General features: G+C 33.4%; 4 protein-coding genes across 7 annotated transcripts; 1 reads left to right on the top strand and 3 right to left on the bottom strand.

Moving 5' to 3' along the window:
• The first annotated feature begins 1,326 nt into the window (after window positions 1-1,326).
• On the top strand, window positions 1,327-3,535 carry LOC111911445 (microtubule-associated protein RP/EB family member 1B). 2 transcript variants are annotated; one of them, XM_023907224.3, is made up of 8 exons: window positions 1,327-1,783; window positions 2,133-2,201; window positions 2,291-2,377; window positions 2,472-2,578; window positions 2,664-2,806; window positions 2,886-2,962; window positions 3,039-3,100; window positions 3,213-3,535. In XM_023907224.3, exons 1-8 carry the CDS (start codon window positions 1,676-1,678, stop codon window positions 3,256-3,258), a joined length of 699 nt encoding a protein of 232 aa, XP_023762992.1. In that variant the 5' UTR covers window positions 1,327-1,675; the 3' UTR covers window positions 3,259-3,535. The 2 variants fall into 2 exon arrangements, with proteins under 2 accessions (XP_023762992.1, XP_023762991.1); XM_023907223.3 differs by having other exon boundaries at window positions 1,348-1,783; window positions 3,039-3,152; window positions 3,242-3,535.
• LOC111911444 (PH, RCC1 and FYVE domains-containing protein 1) lies at window positions 3,241-7,775 on the bottom strand. 2 transcript variants are annotated; one of them, XM_052764153.1, is made up of 8 exons: window positions 7,414-7,775; window positions 6,966-7,044; window positions 6,752-6,852; window positions 6,592-6,678; window positions 6,301-6,390; window positions 6,096-6,176; window positions 5,856-6,020; window positions 3,241-5,702 (listed from the first exon to the last, which is right to left on the bottom strand). In XM_052764153.1, exons 4-8 carry the CDS (start codon window positions 6,628-6,630, stop codon window positions 3,579-3,581), a joined length of 2,499 nt encoding a protein of 832 aa, XP_052620113.1. In that variant the 5' UTR covers window positions 6,631-6,678; window positions 6,752-6,852; window positions 6,966-7,044; window positions 7,414-7,775; the 3' UTR covers window positions 3,241-3,578. The 2 variants fall into 2 exon arrangements, with proteins under 2 accessions (XP_052620113.1, XP_023762989.1); XM_023907221.3 differs by lacking the exon at window positions 6,752-6,852 and having other exon boundaries at window positions 7,414-7,774.
• Window positions 7,776-8,020: 245 nt separating this feature from the next.
• LOC111911447 (HVA22-like protein a) lies at window positions 8,021-9,593 on the bottom strand. Its single transcript, XM_023907225.3, has 5 exons — window positions 9,369-9,593; window positions 9,184-9,210; window positions 8,766-8,891; window positions 8,382-8,640; window positions 8,021-8,272 (listed from the first exon to the last, which is right to left on the bottom strand). The coding sequence occupies exons 1-5, from the start codon at window positions 9,437-9,439 to the stop codon at window positions 8,198-8,200; spliced, it is 558 nt and encodes a 185-aa protein (XP_023762993.1). The 5' UTR covers window positions 9,440-9,593; the 3' UTR covers window positions 8,021-8,197.
• A 602-nt stretch (window positions 9,594-10,195) lies between these two features.
• LOC111911448 (transcription factor bHLH47) lies at window positions 10,196-12,311 on the bottom strand. 2 transcript variants are annotated; one of them, XM_023907226.3, is made up of 5 exons: window positions 11,975-12,311; window positions 11,290-11,398; window positions 11,078-11,196; window positions 10,858-10,985; window positions 10,196-10,758 (listed from the first exon to the last, which is right to left on the bottom strand). In XM_023907226.3, the coding sequence occupies exons 2-5, from the start codon at window positions 11,313-11,315 to the stop codon at window positions 10,426-10,428; spliced, it is 606 nt and encodes a 201-aa protein (XP_023762994.1). In that variant the 5' UTR covers window positions 11,316-11,398; window positions 11,975-12,311; the 3' UTR covers window positions 10,196-10,425. The 2 variants fall into 2 exon arrangements, with proteins under 2 accessions (XP_023762994.1, XP_023762995.1); XM_023907227.3 differs by having other exon boundaries at window positions 12,081-12,310.
• Between the last annotated feature and the right edge of the window lie 2,900 nt (window positions 12,312-15,211).

Consider the following 15,211-nt stretch of genomic DNA (forward strand, 5'->3'; position numbering starts at 1 on the left):
TGGGTTAGTTGGCTTCAACATCCCCTAAACAATTTGTAATTGGTTTTTGCTCTAGTTTTTTGCTTGTTATTTTATATTTGGCTTTAGGGGGAAAAAAAAAAGATGTGAATGACAAAAAACAACATCGAAGAATAAATTGTGTATCGTGGAAAAGAAGTACTAATCTTGGAGGAGTTATGCTTGGTTAAGTATAGAAGGATGGAAAAAAAAATTATGGTTTTTTTTTTCAACCACATCATTACCGTATACCGCGGTCCATGTAATCTCACTGCAAGATGTGATACATTTGTTATTTTTGATTACCCTATGTACATTATGGGTTAAACTTTTTTAAAGAAAGTCAATATCCTCCTGCATTATGTTTTTACCCATCTTCTTATTTTGTAGATATAGATAAATGTCATAACTAAAAAAAAACTTTAAAAAAAAAAAAAAAAGATTTAAGAAAATTACGCATCATTATGTTATGAAAAGGAGCAAAAGCTAGACGAATATTTAATTTTTCACTTTTTAATTTTATCATGTATAATATAATATATCATTTCTAAAAAAATACTATATGCTATATGCATGCTTGAGGATCGAAAAGTCTTGGTTTAAAATTTAGAAAATACAGTAAACATTTTCTTTTATGGTAGTACATTTTTTAAAATTTCTTTTACTAATAGTACACACGTTGGTTGTACATATTGTCGCTATGCTTCGATTTTGCAAGCTGACATTTCTTAATTAAATTTATTGTGATAGGGTTCTTTTTAAGTAACACATTGTCCAATATCATTTTTAGAAATTAGTAGATAAATGAAAATATACAAGTACTACACGACAAGCATATGAGACAAGTGGTTGATGCATTTGTTTACAAGAGACGAACATTAAACTCCATGTGAGCGGTGAACCCGTCACCATCAAAAGCATGATTCACGAGGATACCGTCTACGAGCCTTGTCGCAACCGAGGGCCCGGCCGAACCCTGCACATGACCGAGTCCATGGTCCCACCACCCCTTCCCCCCTCACCCCTTTTTTAAAGATTGAATGAATACACATGACATCCTTACACTTGGAGGCCATTACTATTTACCAACTCTATTTTCATTAAACACCCTCCTACATTTCCAAATGCCGCTTCAATCCTGTAATTTAATTCTGTTTTTTTTTCAAGAATAAATAACTGTCTTTTTATCTTTTGACTTATCAGATTTGATACTTTTCTATGAAATATATCATGTCGATTGACATATACGTGACAACATCTTCTTGATTTAATATATCAGATTTTACTCATTTTAACATTTTATTTTTGGTTCGGTTTGTATTGAATCCATTTAAAAAAGAAAAGGAAAATTAAATTAGCGCCATCTTTTTGGTTTGGGTGGCCGGTAGGGGATGCCTCTCGTGCCTGACGGCTGACGCCATTGCCAGCTTTTCCCCCTTTTTCCTCCTTCTCCCTCGAGTTTTGCTTTTTCACCATTTATACAAACAATCAAAACTTCCTCCAACCCCAAACACCACAACCCTACTTCTTCAATTCTCTCTCTCTTTCTCTCTCTATCTTAATTGTTCTTCGATTTTTCACTGTTTCAGAATCTCTGCCTTTCCTGTTCCAAATTTAATCTCGTGATTTGAATTTTAAACCGAGTAGTGTGTGTGTGAGAGAGAGAGAGGGAGTGAGGATGGCGAGCAATATTGGGATGATGGACAGTGCGTATTTCGTTGGGAGGAATGAGCTTCTCTCATGGATCAATGCCAACCTTCAACTCAATCTTTCTCGTATTGAAGAGGTAACCACAACCACTTCATCTCTCTCATAATTTCGTTTTGCTCATTACTGAAACGAGGATTTGAAATGGAGACTTGATCCACAAAACTAGTGTTACGAGTATAGTAGAAACGAACCAATTCAAATATAAAATTTGATCTTCATACTCCATAAATCATTCTCCTTTTTTATTCATAGCCCCTCCCCTCGATGTAAATTATCATATGCGAATTGTTGGTTGTCAGAGGGAAATTTGATCTTCATACTCCATAAACGACTGGATAACATAGATCCCCCCTCCCTATGCTTGTGATTAATTAAATTAAATTTAGCTTGTTAATTTATGAACTGCGGACATTCTATCTATGTAGGCTGCTTCAGGTGCTGTACAGTGTCAGATGATGGACATGACCTATCCAGGAGCCGTTCCAATGCACAAGGTAAGGTGACCACAATTCATCTTGTAATTCCTTCTTCAATCCCTAAGCCTAGACTCTAGATTGTTGACATGATTTTTTTTTAACTACAGGTTAACTTCGATGCAAGAACAGAATATGATATGATCCAAAACTACAAAGTACTACAAGATGTATTTAACAAACTTAAAATCGATAAGGTAGGTAGTATTAGACTATTAGTATTACTAACAAATTAACAATCATAAATTCCTTCTTCATGTATGTTTACATTTATATAACCATTGGTTGCAGCATATTGAAGTAAATAGACTAGTGAAGGGTCGGCCATTGGACAACTTGGAGTTTCTACAGTGGTTGAAACGCTATTGTGACTCTGTAAATGGTGGCATCATGAATGAGTATATAACCAAATTTTTTGTGATATTATTTATTTTGGTATTGGAAGTGTTAGTTATATATGTATGTTTGGTATTCTTGTTTCAGGAATTATAATCCTCTGGAACGCAGGAGTAAGATATGTAAGGAACGTCATGTGAAAGCAATGGCATCCCAATCCCAGAAGAGTTCCAAGTCTTTACAAACAAACAACTCCCAGAATCCTGGATCAGGGGACCACAAGATAAATGGTGAGGTCATGAGTGCTGATGTGGCATTTGCAAAACCCAAATAAAATAAAAAAATGTAATGTTGATTGTTTTGGTTCAGGGAGTAAGCAAAAACCAAGTGGAGTAGTAGAAGTGGAGTCTGATTCTTCAGAGAAGATTAAGGCTTTGTCGAATGAGGTATGGATCACATATTGACCAAGTGTGTGACTCATAGATTTGAAGTATTGATTGATATAATATAATATGATTTCAGATTACGGAGCTGAAGATATCTGTGGATCTTTTGGAGAAAGAACGGGATTACTACTTTGCAAAGTTACGGGATATTGAGATACTTTGTCAGGGACCGGAATTGGAAAATATTCCGGTAACATTTTCTAGATCTTTAATATTTTTCTGAATTTTAACCTAAAATTGTATTTTCCAGATACTTTCTCATGGATTTTACTGCAACAGATGGTTGTGGCAGTTAAAAAGGTGCTCTACGCTGCAGATGAAGACTCTGCACTTGCCGAAGCTCAACAAATCCTATCTGCCACTGCCAATCAGTAAATAATCACCAGCTGGATAAACAAAACCAAACCAAACTATTGTATCATTTCATTTCATTCACATTGTAAAATTAAGTTATCACATGACCTGGCCATTTTTCACCACAAAAAGGACATGGAACTTGTATTTGTATGTACAATCTTGTTTATTTAAATTGATACAATTTAAATGAAATGAAATCTACACATATTTCTCTTAGTTGATAATCAGAATCAGAACTGAATAAAGGTATGCAAATACCTTAAAGGCTCAATTGCCTTTGGATACAAGGTTTTCCTGACACTCTGCATCTCCAACAACATCCCTGACCTATCCTTGTGGTCAAATTCTCCACCTGTGTGGTGAGAGATGTTATTTCTACATTTGCAGCTTTGTTTTTCTCTTCTTCATCTTTAACTTGTTTGGTTGCTTCTTTCAATTGTATTGATGTTTTTTTGAGATCAGCTTCTACAATCTGAGCCTTTTGTGTTAGATACTCCACCTGTTCTCTCAGTGTCGATATTTCTTTCATAAGATTCTCCTCCTTTCTCTTGGAATCATCTCCTTTTGTTTCGGGAAACGCAAGAGAAGCAATAGCAGAAGAAATCGAATTGGAGTAACTAAAACTCGATCTCACAGGAGATGCTGCTTGAGATTGAGAAGTACCAAACGTTGGGTTTTCAAATAAAGATGGAGATGAATTTAATGGAGAAACCACATAATTATTACTTGACTCCTGTGAGCTTTCTGGTTTCACTAACTGGCTACCAACGCGTCTAAATGAATCAAAAGCGGAAATCCGTGAAAGTAAGCCTTGTGATTTAAGATCCCAAAGCTTGTGATTACGTTCGTTATTACTATTCCTACTTTTGGGAGGTAGATAACTTGATGTCGTTTTCCCATTTGTTTCCTCTTTATGAAGACAACTATAACAATCTTCACACACACGATAATACTTATCCGCATTTGGAGCTAACGATGCCCTTAACGATTTTTTACTACTACACGCTTTACAAAACACAAGCCCACAATTATAACAATTATGTCGCTTTCTTTTAAAATTAAACACCGCATTACAAGATGAACACATCGGAAGTTCAGAAGTACGCACTTCTTTACGTAAACAAATCGCAACTGTCGCATTCGATCCACATACCACACTTTTCACTCTCCTTTCACTCAAAGCTTCAACTAAAGTAGGCGTCTCCCTATCTTTATTGTCCCCATGCCCTAACTGCCCTTTTGTTCCCTTCCCCCACGTGTAAACCTCGGATTTTGAAGTTAAAATCGCAATATGGTGGGACCCACATGAGATTTCCTGTACGTAGTTGTCTGTAAGTTTACCTTTGACTGGATGAATACCGTGTGTCCCAATTGTGTACACGTGTCCTGAGTTGGTCAAAGCTATGGTCATACTATGACCACATGCGACTTGACAAAAGTTTTTATTGTCCAGCAAAACTACACGAGAGGGGAGAAACCGTGGGTCCCGGTCTTCGTGACCGAGTTGACCGTTGTCCCCGTTTCCCCATGCGAAAAGTTTTCTAGAAGATGAGCTGTCAACTTCTACAATGGCGGCTGTATGCCAAACACCACATGAGACTTTAATGGTTTTTAGTCCTTTTAGAGATTCAACCGGTTTAGGATAATATATGCTAGTGTTATCCCCGTGTCCTAACGCACCAAAACTTCCATCACCAAATGTGAATAAAAGACCTTCTGATGTAACAGCTGCAGAATGCCATGGTCCACAAGAGATGAATTTTACATTCATACTCTCGATCTGACCTCCTACTTTTCTTGGAATCCAATGACTGATTCCGATTCCGATTCCGGCCTCGTCACCGATTTCACCCCACGTGTAAAGATCACCGGATTGTGTCAAAGCACAAGTGTGATGTTCACCACAGGCTACCATTTCGACATTTGATCTGCTGAGGTCATCGATGAGCTTTGGGGTTGGAATATCGGATTCCATTCCGTGCCCGAGTCGACCACCGAAACCCTCTCCCCAACTGTAAACTTCCCCTTGTTTGGTGACTAACACCGCGTGTTTACTTCCACATGAAACTTTTCGGGCATCAAAAGCGACACTTCGCTTTAAAGCCTTTGGTAAAAGTGAATCCATTTTGGTGGAATTGGACATTCCGATTCCGTTCATGCCACCACCTAACAACCCGTCCCCTGTTCCTTCACCCCAAATGAATACATCATGTAGAGATTCCACGTCATCGAGACGTGGTCCGTGAATTGTGGAAGATTGTGAGGTGTATGATTTGGGAATATTTTGTTTTTGTGGGAAAGGTTTTATGGATTCAGTACATAGTATTGCATCTGAGAATGCTCTGTTGATTGGAAACGTAAATGTTTCATTTCTCCCTGAATCCTGTCATTTTGTAAAATAGAAAAGAACAGATGTCACAAAAACACAAACTATTATATGGTAAAAACCACAGGTTGTGTTTTTATGTCATTTGCACAAAGAAAACTACATTTAATACCAGATTTAGATTGTGTTTTATAACAAATAAGTTGAGACCTCAAATATGTCGCTGCTGCTATTCCTTTGAGAAAGGGAGGTTGATCCATCTGAAGATATACTATCAGCTTTAACTGTATTTTTTGATATATGGTCACTATTTCTTGAAATTAGGGTTTGAAGGGCAATAAGCCAAGTTTCAGCTTCACCTTTATCTTTGCATATCTGTCCATAGTGTTCAAATACTTGGTGAAATAAGAATGGTTCTATTGAATAAGATCAAGAAGTTAAGTTACCTACCACATCCAGGGAGTAGTTGTTATACAGAAGGGAAAATGATTGATTTTCCTTCTCAGGTTGAGGGTACCTTTGGAATGCTGCCTATTATATCAGGAAAAGGAAACATCATGAATGTTTTTAACTTCTAAAAGTAAGTTAAAACTTTCATAGTGTACTTATTTTCAGGTGTTGTATTAACATGGAGATGAAATGAGTATAAGTTTACCGTTTGTTGTCCAGGCATAAACTTGTAAACCTGGCTCAATGGAAGCTGTTTCTCCTCCCTTTTAATACACCACATTAGGGTTGTTTCATCCTGGATAATAAGATCTTATAAGCTACTTAGTAGTACAAAATAAGCATCTTTAAAATGAGCTCTAAGTATCAAAGTAAAATACAGAGCTCAAAATCACAAGATAGGTAACACAGAAAGGTGTACAAAAACATAATTCTTAATGCAAAACAGTTGTGTTAGAAAGCCTATTCATGTTTATGATACATCAGATTGATGACTTACATCAGAAATTCGAAAGGGGCAGAACCTTGGCTTCCCCATGCGCCCATATCTCAGTAAATATGACCAGTTCTTCAAAGAAGCGATAGCCTGAAATTATTGCAACACAATTAGAGCATGAATCCATGGTAGGTTAGTAAAAGGCTTTCAAAGTTTAAAAAACCTAAAGGCTTTATGTATGTTCCATTGAAAGTATTGTCATTGAAATCCAAACCAAACATGCATCGTTTCAACCTAACATCTTCTACCAAATATTGAACAGGCCTAAAATGGAAGAAGATACAAAATCAACACAGGAGGAAATGTGTGTGTGTGTGTTATTAACCTAATTCACCAAAGTCCAAAGTGAAGAGTAAGGAAGTGGCAATGACAAATACCTCCTCGACATTCTGCTCCTCAAGGCTAATCTTCTGTAGGTCAGTCATTCATCCACACTTCCGTTCCAACATTTAAAACCTGTTCAAAACAACAAAAAAACATCAGAAACTTTCCGAAGAGAAATCAACTTAAGAGAATGATCAGCAGGACGTTGAAGATTGATAATACAAATCATAACCCTAAGTTAGACGTCTGAGAGCATTAATAAGATTCAACCAACACTCACATAGTAGCCATTAGCCTAAGCAAAAGCAGCATGCTTAACAAAACAAAACCTAACTGGACGAAAAACGGAAACAAATTCCAGGTTTCCAGTACAATGTGAAACAATTAGCATCGGTATTTTCGAATTCCAAACATATAATCGTAAATGCACAACTAACTACTTTAAGAAATCATTAGAAAACATATAAAACATAATATAAAAAGAAATTCAGCGGTGGTCACCTTCGGTTCAGATATTGAAATGTTTCGTCCGCAAATCGCTATATCTTGACGATCTGAAGCTCCAGAATATTCGTAAAAGCTATGAAGCACTGTAAATCTGTCGACATTTCTGTGCGAAAATCAAATCCAATGATCGATCAACAAAAAGAAATTCAATCGAGGATACGGTGAGAGAACACCGGTCGTTAACTTCCCTCGTAAAATTACCAAAAAATTAACACTGTTTTTAATAATTATAGAATAATAGAAGTTTTTATGTTTAAAAGGTTCTTATTTCCAAAAGATAACAAGTCAATTCTCCTTATCCGTGTCATCTACACCAAAAAAATAATAATAAAATCAATATCAATATAAATAATAATGTAGATTGACAAGACATGCGTTTTTTTTTTTTTTTTTTTTTTTTGTAAAAGAACAAAAAGCAAATTTTAACAAGTAACAACTAAGAACTTCATACCAAAACCAACAATTAGATCAATATCATCATCTCATGAATAAAAACAACCAAATATAAGTTAACTTCTAAAACTTTTACTAATAATAATATGGAGCAGCTGAAACTCTATATATGTTATTTTGCTTCCCTTTTTCATCCAGTACACCCACATGGAAGATCGTAATTAACGTGATGAACTGAAATTAATTACACATTATTACAACAAGGTATGCATACATAATAAAAACCAACATCATACTATACTATATAGTATATACATATACATTGGTCAACGTTGACCAGCAAGTTTCTGATATCGATCGAGCAAACAGCAAGAATTAAACCACCTCAGTCGTATACATAGTCATATTCAGGGAAGAAACCACCACCTCCATAATACTTGATTTCCTCATGGTCATCGAACTGCAAAACACGTAATTATGCATGTCAATATATATGATATGTTCAAAGGCAAAACTATAACTATGTATGTATATTTGTAGGTCATGAGAATTGAAAGATATATACGTACAGCAGGTTGAATGTATTCCTGAAACTGAAAAGCATCTGGGGTGGTGTATTCGTGAATGTACTTGTTTGCAGAAACTAGGGTTTCATCCTGATGAGGGGTAAAAGCGTCTTTTTTCCGTGGGACATACCAGACGTTGACGGTTTGGTTTCCGGTATAGAAAGGTCGAACGTAGTGCTCGTATACGTATGCAGCACCACTAAATTGAGGTATCACTAACCAACATGTCACAATCAGCTTAACATATGACCAAAACGGGATCCTGCCATTTCACCATATATTAATTAACAATAAAATACAACCCAAATTAATAAACCTTGATACTTATCACATAAATTAATGAGTAATTGACCCAAGAAGGGATGGGAATTAATTAGAGATAATTACCATTCAATAAGCTTGTCAAAAGTGAGCTCAAAGAGAGTAATCATGGAGTACAAGACCCAATAAGTAAGCCATTGTCGATCATCACCAACAACATTTTTAGTCTCGATTGCTCTGATCGAGGCATACCTGATCATGTGAAACACAAATAAAAGTCGAGAAAGATATAGGATAGTATAAAATATAATAAAAACTACATTGACATTTTGCATAGCATTCGTCTATATGCCGAAATAAAAATGAAGTCCAAATACACTTGAGCATTAGAGTGTCTGAAATCGACAACATGTTATCATTTTCGGAACAAAATACGCAAATCGGAATTCGGTTCCCATCAATCATGCACAAAAAACAGTATAGTAAAAGAAGAAGATTGCAGTAATTCAACAGAAACCGATGGAAAGTGGAGGTAGGGACTTACAGAGGATATGCCAAACTAACAACGGGCCTGCAAAATTCAATTTCATTTACACCAAATTAGCCATGAATAAACAAACCATTTGGGAATCGAAAATAAAATCTAATGGATTTCTCTGTTTCTCCAGATCAATAATTAATTATGAACAACGATATGAAATTTGAATAGAAAGAGAGAGTACAGAGTACCCGGCAAGAACATCAAAATTTTGAGCGATGAGTAGTAATAAATCTCCGGCTGCAGCTCCGGATTTGCCCATCACGAATCAAACTAATTGATAAATGGGTCGAAGAAGATGAAGATTGGAAGAATGGTGGTGAATTGATTAGGGTTTATACGAGTGAGGGGGCTCGGTGGAGGGACAGGTGTAGAGAGGAAACGAGTGTTTGTCACCACCCTATGAGGCGCTGATGGGGTAGTCAGCATTCGTATTCCAGATTTTCAATTATGCTTACATCATTATTTATTGGAATCAGAAATACTTATTTTAACGTACAGGATAATGTAAATTTAATATATATATATATATATATATATATATATATATATATATATATATATATATATATATATATATATATATATATATATATATATATATATATATATATATATATATATATATATATATATTCGCTTTTTATACTTAAAACAATTAGATAAATTTCGATATTTAATAAATATGATTGATTATTTCAAAAGTAAAATACAATTTCTTCCGTTCATATGCATTGACCTTTTTCTTTTCACCAAATTAGCTAAATTAATTCACTAATACCACGATAATTGTTACGTCATTAATGCTTATGTAAACATAAAGAGGATTTAAAGTCGAAGATTACCTATAATCGATACTAAAACTCTGCATTAAATGTGTGATTTTGTGTTTTATTTTTACCACTAGACCAAATGACCAATAAATGTTTTTATGTAATCATACAAAAGTAAAGTAACAAGCATTTCTAGAAAAAAAAAAAACAGAAAAATAAACGTTGTGAATCTGCTAGTTTCAAAATGGCATGAATAAAGAAAGCTCTCTTAACATTTTAAAAAACATACGAGTAGTATTATGCTCTCATTTCCAATGATACTTGGGTTCTTCAATGTAACCCCTGTGTGACTATTATCAAGTCAATATGGTTATATCAACACTAACACAACAATTTGCCATTTCTTCAAAAGACAACACACACACACACACAACATATTACAAACTAAAATGAGCTACAACAAGTTATACAAATTTTACACTCGAGATGGCTTTTCAAGAAGCTGTAAAGGCCAAGAATCGGATGGAGTAGGATACCTAGGATATGGTTTACTAACATTTGACACAGGGGCATTATTGTCAATAACCAAACCCGGATCTAGTTGTGGGTGACAAGCAGGGATAACAAAAACAGGATTTAAATACTGTTGTGGTTCGTGGGATTCTATTTCTATCGCAGGGGCATTTAGGTCAAGATTTGTTTGGACATTGACTGTTTGACTTCTTTCTTTTATGATGTTTTTTAGTTCACTGATTTGCTTCTGTAGACCACAAGCCTCATCTTCAAGTTCATTCCTTTCCACCATCACCTGCCCACCAAAACCAAAAATAAAAAATAAAAATCAATAAAATAAAAAACATAATATATTTTTTCGTATTAAAAAAATATATAATAAAATAAGCCTTACATATTGTGATTCAGAGAGTAAAGTTGCATTTTCCTTTTTGAGGGACTTAATCTGATCAATCATGTCCTTCACAACACGAGTAGTTTCACTCAATATACACGCTTTACCACTGTTTTGCTCTGTGAGTTCTGTAATGTAATAATAATAATAATAAAATTAAATTAAACAATAAAAAAAATGTTAAAAAGATATAAATTGATAAGAGTTGTGGAAAAATTACCAAGTGCACCAGCTAATTCAAGAAAGAGATCATTTAAATGTTCACGTTTCATTTTCTCCCTTTCAGCCTTGTGAATTCTTTTGGGTACTTTACCTGGATTCTTCTTTGTAGTGTGCAAGCTAATAAAAAGAAAAAGAAATTTATAGTTATTATTTTTCATATTTTTAGGTTAAGAGATGAAGAAATCAAAAGTGAATATTGAGTTCATGTACCAAGTAGGTGATTTTTCTGCTCCCATTGTAATATTGCTAGATGTATACACACTGAATCTTCAAAATCTATGTTCAGATTGTTGTTCTTAATTTGGTAACAACAGAATTCCTGTGTTATAAACAGAAAACAGAAATGAAAAAAAGAATTTAAGAAATCTTCAAATTCAGTTTCAAATCTCAGATCATCTTGAGAACAAAGAACAGACAAATTCATAGTTATTTTTCCCAAAAGAAGAAAAGAATCACAGCAAGTAGCTAATCCGATTCATTATCACAGGAGTAATCGTTTAATTGATAAAATTCCAATCGAAATTACACATCTTAAACGCAAACACAATCGAAAACCTAACTTAGATGTCTGAAATCAATCTAATAAGCCAAACTCAGAATCCGATAGTAAAACGAGGTATAAAATTCTTCAAAAAACAAATCAAAAACTGAAGAACACAATACTACATGAATAATCGTATGTCAACCGATCAAAGAACTAAGACACACAGATAAATAATCGATTAAGTCAAATCGTAATTACACATATAAAAAAAGCAAACATAAACCCTAGATTTCAGGTTACACATATTGAAAACCGAAACTACATATCCAAATTCAATTCAACTTACAAAATCCACACATAGAATCTGATAGTAAACAATAATGAATCGTTCAAACCAGATTAAAAACTCACAAACACAACCGCAGCTGAAGAATCGTAGGCGATGAAATACAGATTAAACACACGAAGAACCTTGTAACTCCACCGATCTAAGAACTACGGCAGAAGACGAACATACCTTGGAAAATAACGGAGAGGTCGACCGTGACGCGCCGTCGAGGAGAAAGGGAGGCGTGTGGCGGAGAATAGAATAGTTATTATAGAGGGAAGGGAGGAGCGTGGCCAACACCTGCCTACGAGAAACATCTATCACAAATATTAGTTTAAATTGCCGCGTAGGATGTCACAGCGTGTGGATGCACACTGAGCTCATTTGCTACTTTACAATCACACACTCCTTCCATGCGAGCACGTTTTTACAACCGCTTTTTCAACTAACACACAACATTCGATGTTTTTGGGTACAAAAACAATTTCAACGAGGCTTAGAGTTATATTTACATTTTCCACTACAACATTCATATATAAATCGGTGAATATTTATGTCAAAAATATGTGATTGTTACTTTTTGGAAATGCACATGTTACAAGAATACAAGTTGATGCAAAAGTCCAGTCTAAAGATATTATTTTTGGCAACAATAGCTGATTTTTATTTTTGCATATTAAAGTCTAATTATTTTGACTTTTTTTTTTGATAAAGTATTAGTTTTTTTTTTAACAGAAAAGTCTCAATTATTTAATATTTTGAATGGAAAAACCAAAGAAATCGGTTAATTTATTCACTTTAAATTTTTTTAACATATTCAGCATGAGACCAAATCTTTAATTTTCCCAAAATAACATGACCATATTCTAAAGCTAGGTTTAAGTTGGTTTATGACCGTTTTTATGATCCATATTCTATACCCGAATTTAAGTTGGTATATGATTGTTTTTGGACAGTTTTAGAACACAAAACTATCATGTGGCAGTTTAAAGATAAAAAGTTTTTCTTGTTATATGATCATTTTCGAAATAAGTTTTGGTACTCTTTTTCTTCATAACATCTTTAACATTCTCTCTCATGTTTCTCTCGTTTTCTGAGTCTCATCCGATTAAAGATTAGGAGTCCCACCCAAATATTTTAAGCTGAAAGTGTTATACACAATTATCAGAATTTTCAAGTGTTTTTACCCCTCTTTTCTAATATATATATATATATATATATATATATATATATATATATATATATATATTACTCATTTATTACTTCGTTTAGTTGGCTGATCGTTTGATTTAAATTATCAACTCTAGAAGACATACTTCTTATGCTTTTGAGTATATCTCTTGGAGTAGGTTCCAGAGATTTTGACATTTCACCTATATGAAGAGAAACTATTAAGATTCTAGGTGGTAGCCTTTCTCTTAAAGCTTTTTTGTTGCTGACTATGTTTAAAGCCCAAGAGCTATCTTGAGGATCTATGTCATAAAATTGTTTATCTTTGACATGTCCTATTTCTGAGAATACATCTTCAAGTTCTATGTGTTCTTCTTTTTTATAGTGTATGTTATGACCACTGTTTGTCAATGCATATCCTATGAGGTAGGTTATTGTGAAGGGTTTATCTCCTGGATTCATGAGATCACTTATTTCAAAGTGATGAATAAACAATAAAACCTTATTTAAGTTTGCTGATTTTAGATCTAAGACAAATTTAAGATAAAACGGAAAACATGAATTTTTGGTAAGCTAGATTTCCTTTGGTTGCACCAAGAATACAATCTTGTCGATGATTGATTCTATCATCAATCAATGTCATTTTTATTGGAGAATTAATTTCTTCTTGAAATTGAGATTTGATTAGAATTTTTACTGCTCTGATGACCATTCTAATTTTAGATCTTATTTTTATGGGAATATTTTTTAGATTATTGTTTATCTGTTCTTTGGTTAATAGTGGTAGATAAACAAATCTTGTAGTATCTTTTATGTCGACAGACATTTCTTTTATACTAACGAAGTAAAATATTTCGTTTTTTCTTTTTAACTTATTCAGAATATTAAATCTTAAGGGAAAATTTCTGAATATATTTTATTTCTTTATTTTAAGATCTATTTTCTTAATTTTTGAAAGAAGTTATTGTTTAATCATTAGGCTTCCTTGAAAACTATATTCATTTTCAACGATGCTTAACGTATGATCTGAAAGATCTGAAAGTTGTTCTTCAGAATCTCTTTTACCTTTATTTTTTAAGGATAAATCCATAACAAGGCTTTGATACTAGGAATTAGTTGCGGATGAAGTCAAGTTAAAAGCTTATATATATATATATATATATATATATATATATATATATATATATATATATATATATATATATATATATATATATATATAAGATGTGTAATTTCAATTGGAATTTAATCAATTAAACGATTACTGACAAAGAAAAAGACTTTATTTTTCAAAGTTGACTTTGATCCTTAAGTTGGGAATTTCTTAACTCGGTCATGTATCAAATGGATTTTAGGTGGAAATGGAGAATATGTATCAAAGGTTGTTTATCCACAAGTAGGGCATCTATCTTAGTCAACGATGCTCTTACAAAAGAACTCAATATTAGACGGGATGTTAAGCAAGGTGACCTATTATCACCTTTTCTCCTTATTATTGCAATGAAAGACCTTCACGTTGCTTTAAAAAATATTTGTGATCTCCATTACTTCCATGGTCTCTCCCTTCCTTATAATGGTATGCATTTATTGTTGGATTAGGTGTCTAAGCCCATAGCTATAATTAGTATGTACTTGACCGAGAGTAGCATGGTGCATTCGGGTTGCATATCACCAGGACAATTTGTGGATGAATATTTGAGTAAGAGGTTATTTATGATTTATTAATATATTATAAGTTCTAATATATTAGTATGAAATCATATTATTTAATTAGTATTGATCAAGAATTAATTTGGAATTAATTTAGTGATCAAAAGAGACTAATTAAATTAACGATGACTGATTATGTAAATCAATGATATATATATATATATATATATATATATATATATATATATATATATATATATATATATATATATATATATGGTTTGGGTGACATCCCCAATTTCACGGCCAGAAAAGACCGATTTGTTTATGCTTTGTTTTTTTTTAAATCAGAGTAATCTTTTAAAGAAAAACAGTTGCGGAATTTGTTCCCAAAACAAAATATGATAAGAATTTTTCAAAGCATTTCTTTAAAGAAATGTATTTTCATTATATTACAAAATCTCGATATGTCATGTTCAATACAGACCAAAAGCATAAAC

This window comes from Lactuca sativa, chromosome 5 (genome assembly GCF_002870075.4).
Source record: "Lactuca sativa cultivar Salinas chromosome 5, Lsat_Salinas_v11, whole genome shotgun sequence".
Lineage (NCBI taxonomy): Eukaryota > Viridiplantae > Streptophyta > Magnoliopsida > Asterales > Asteraceae > Lactuca > Lactuca sativa.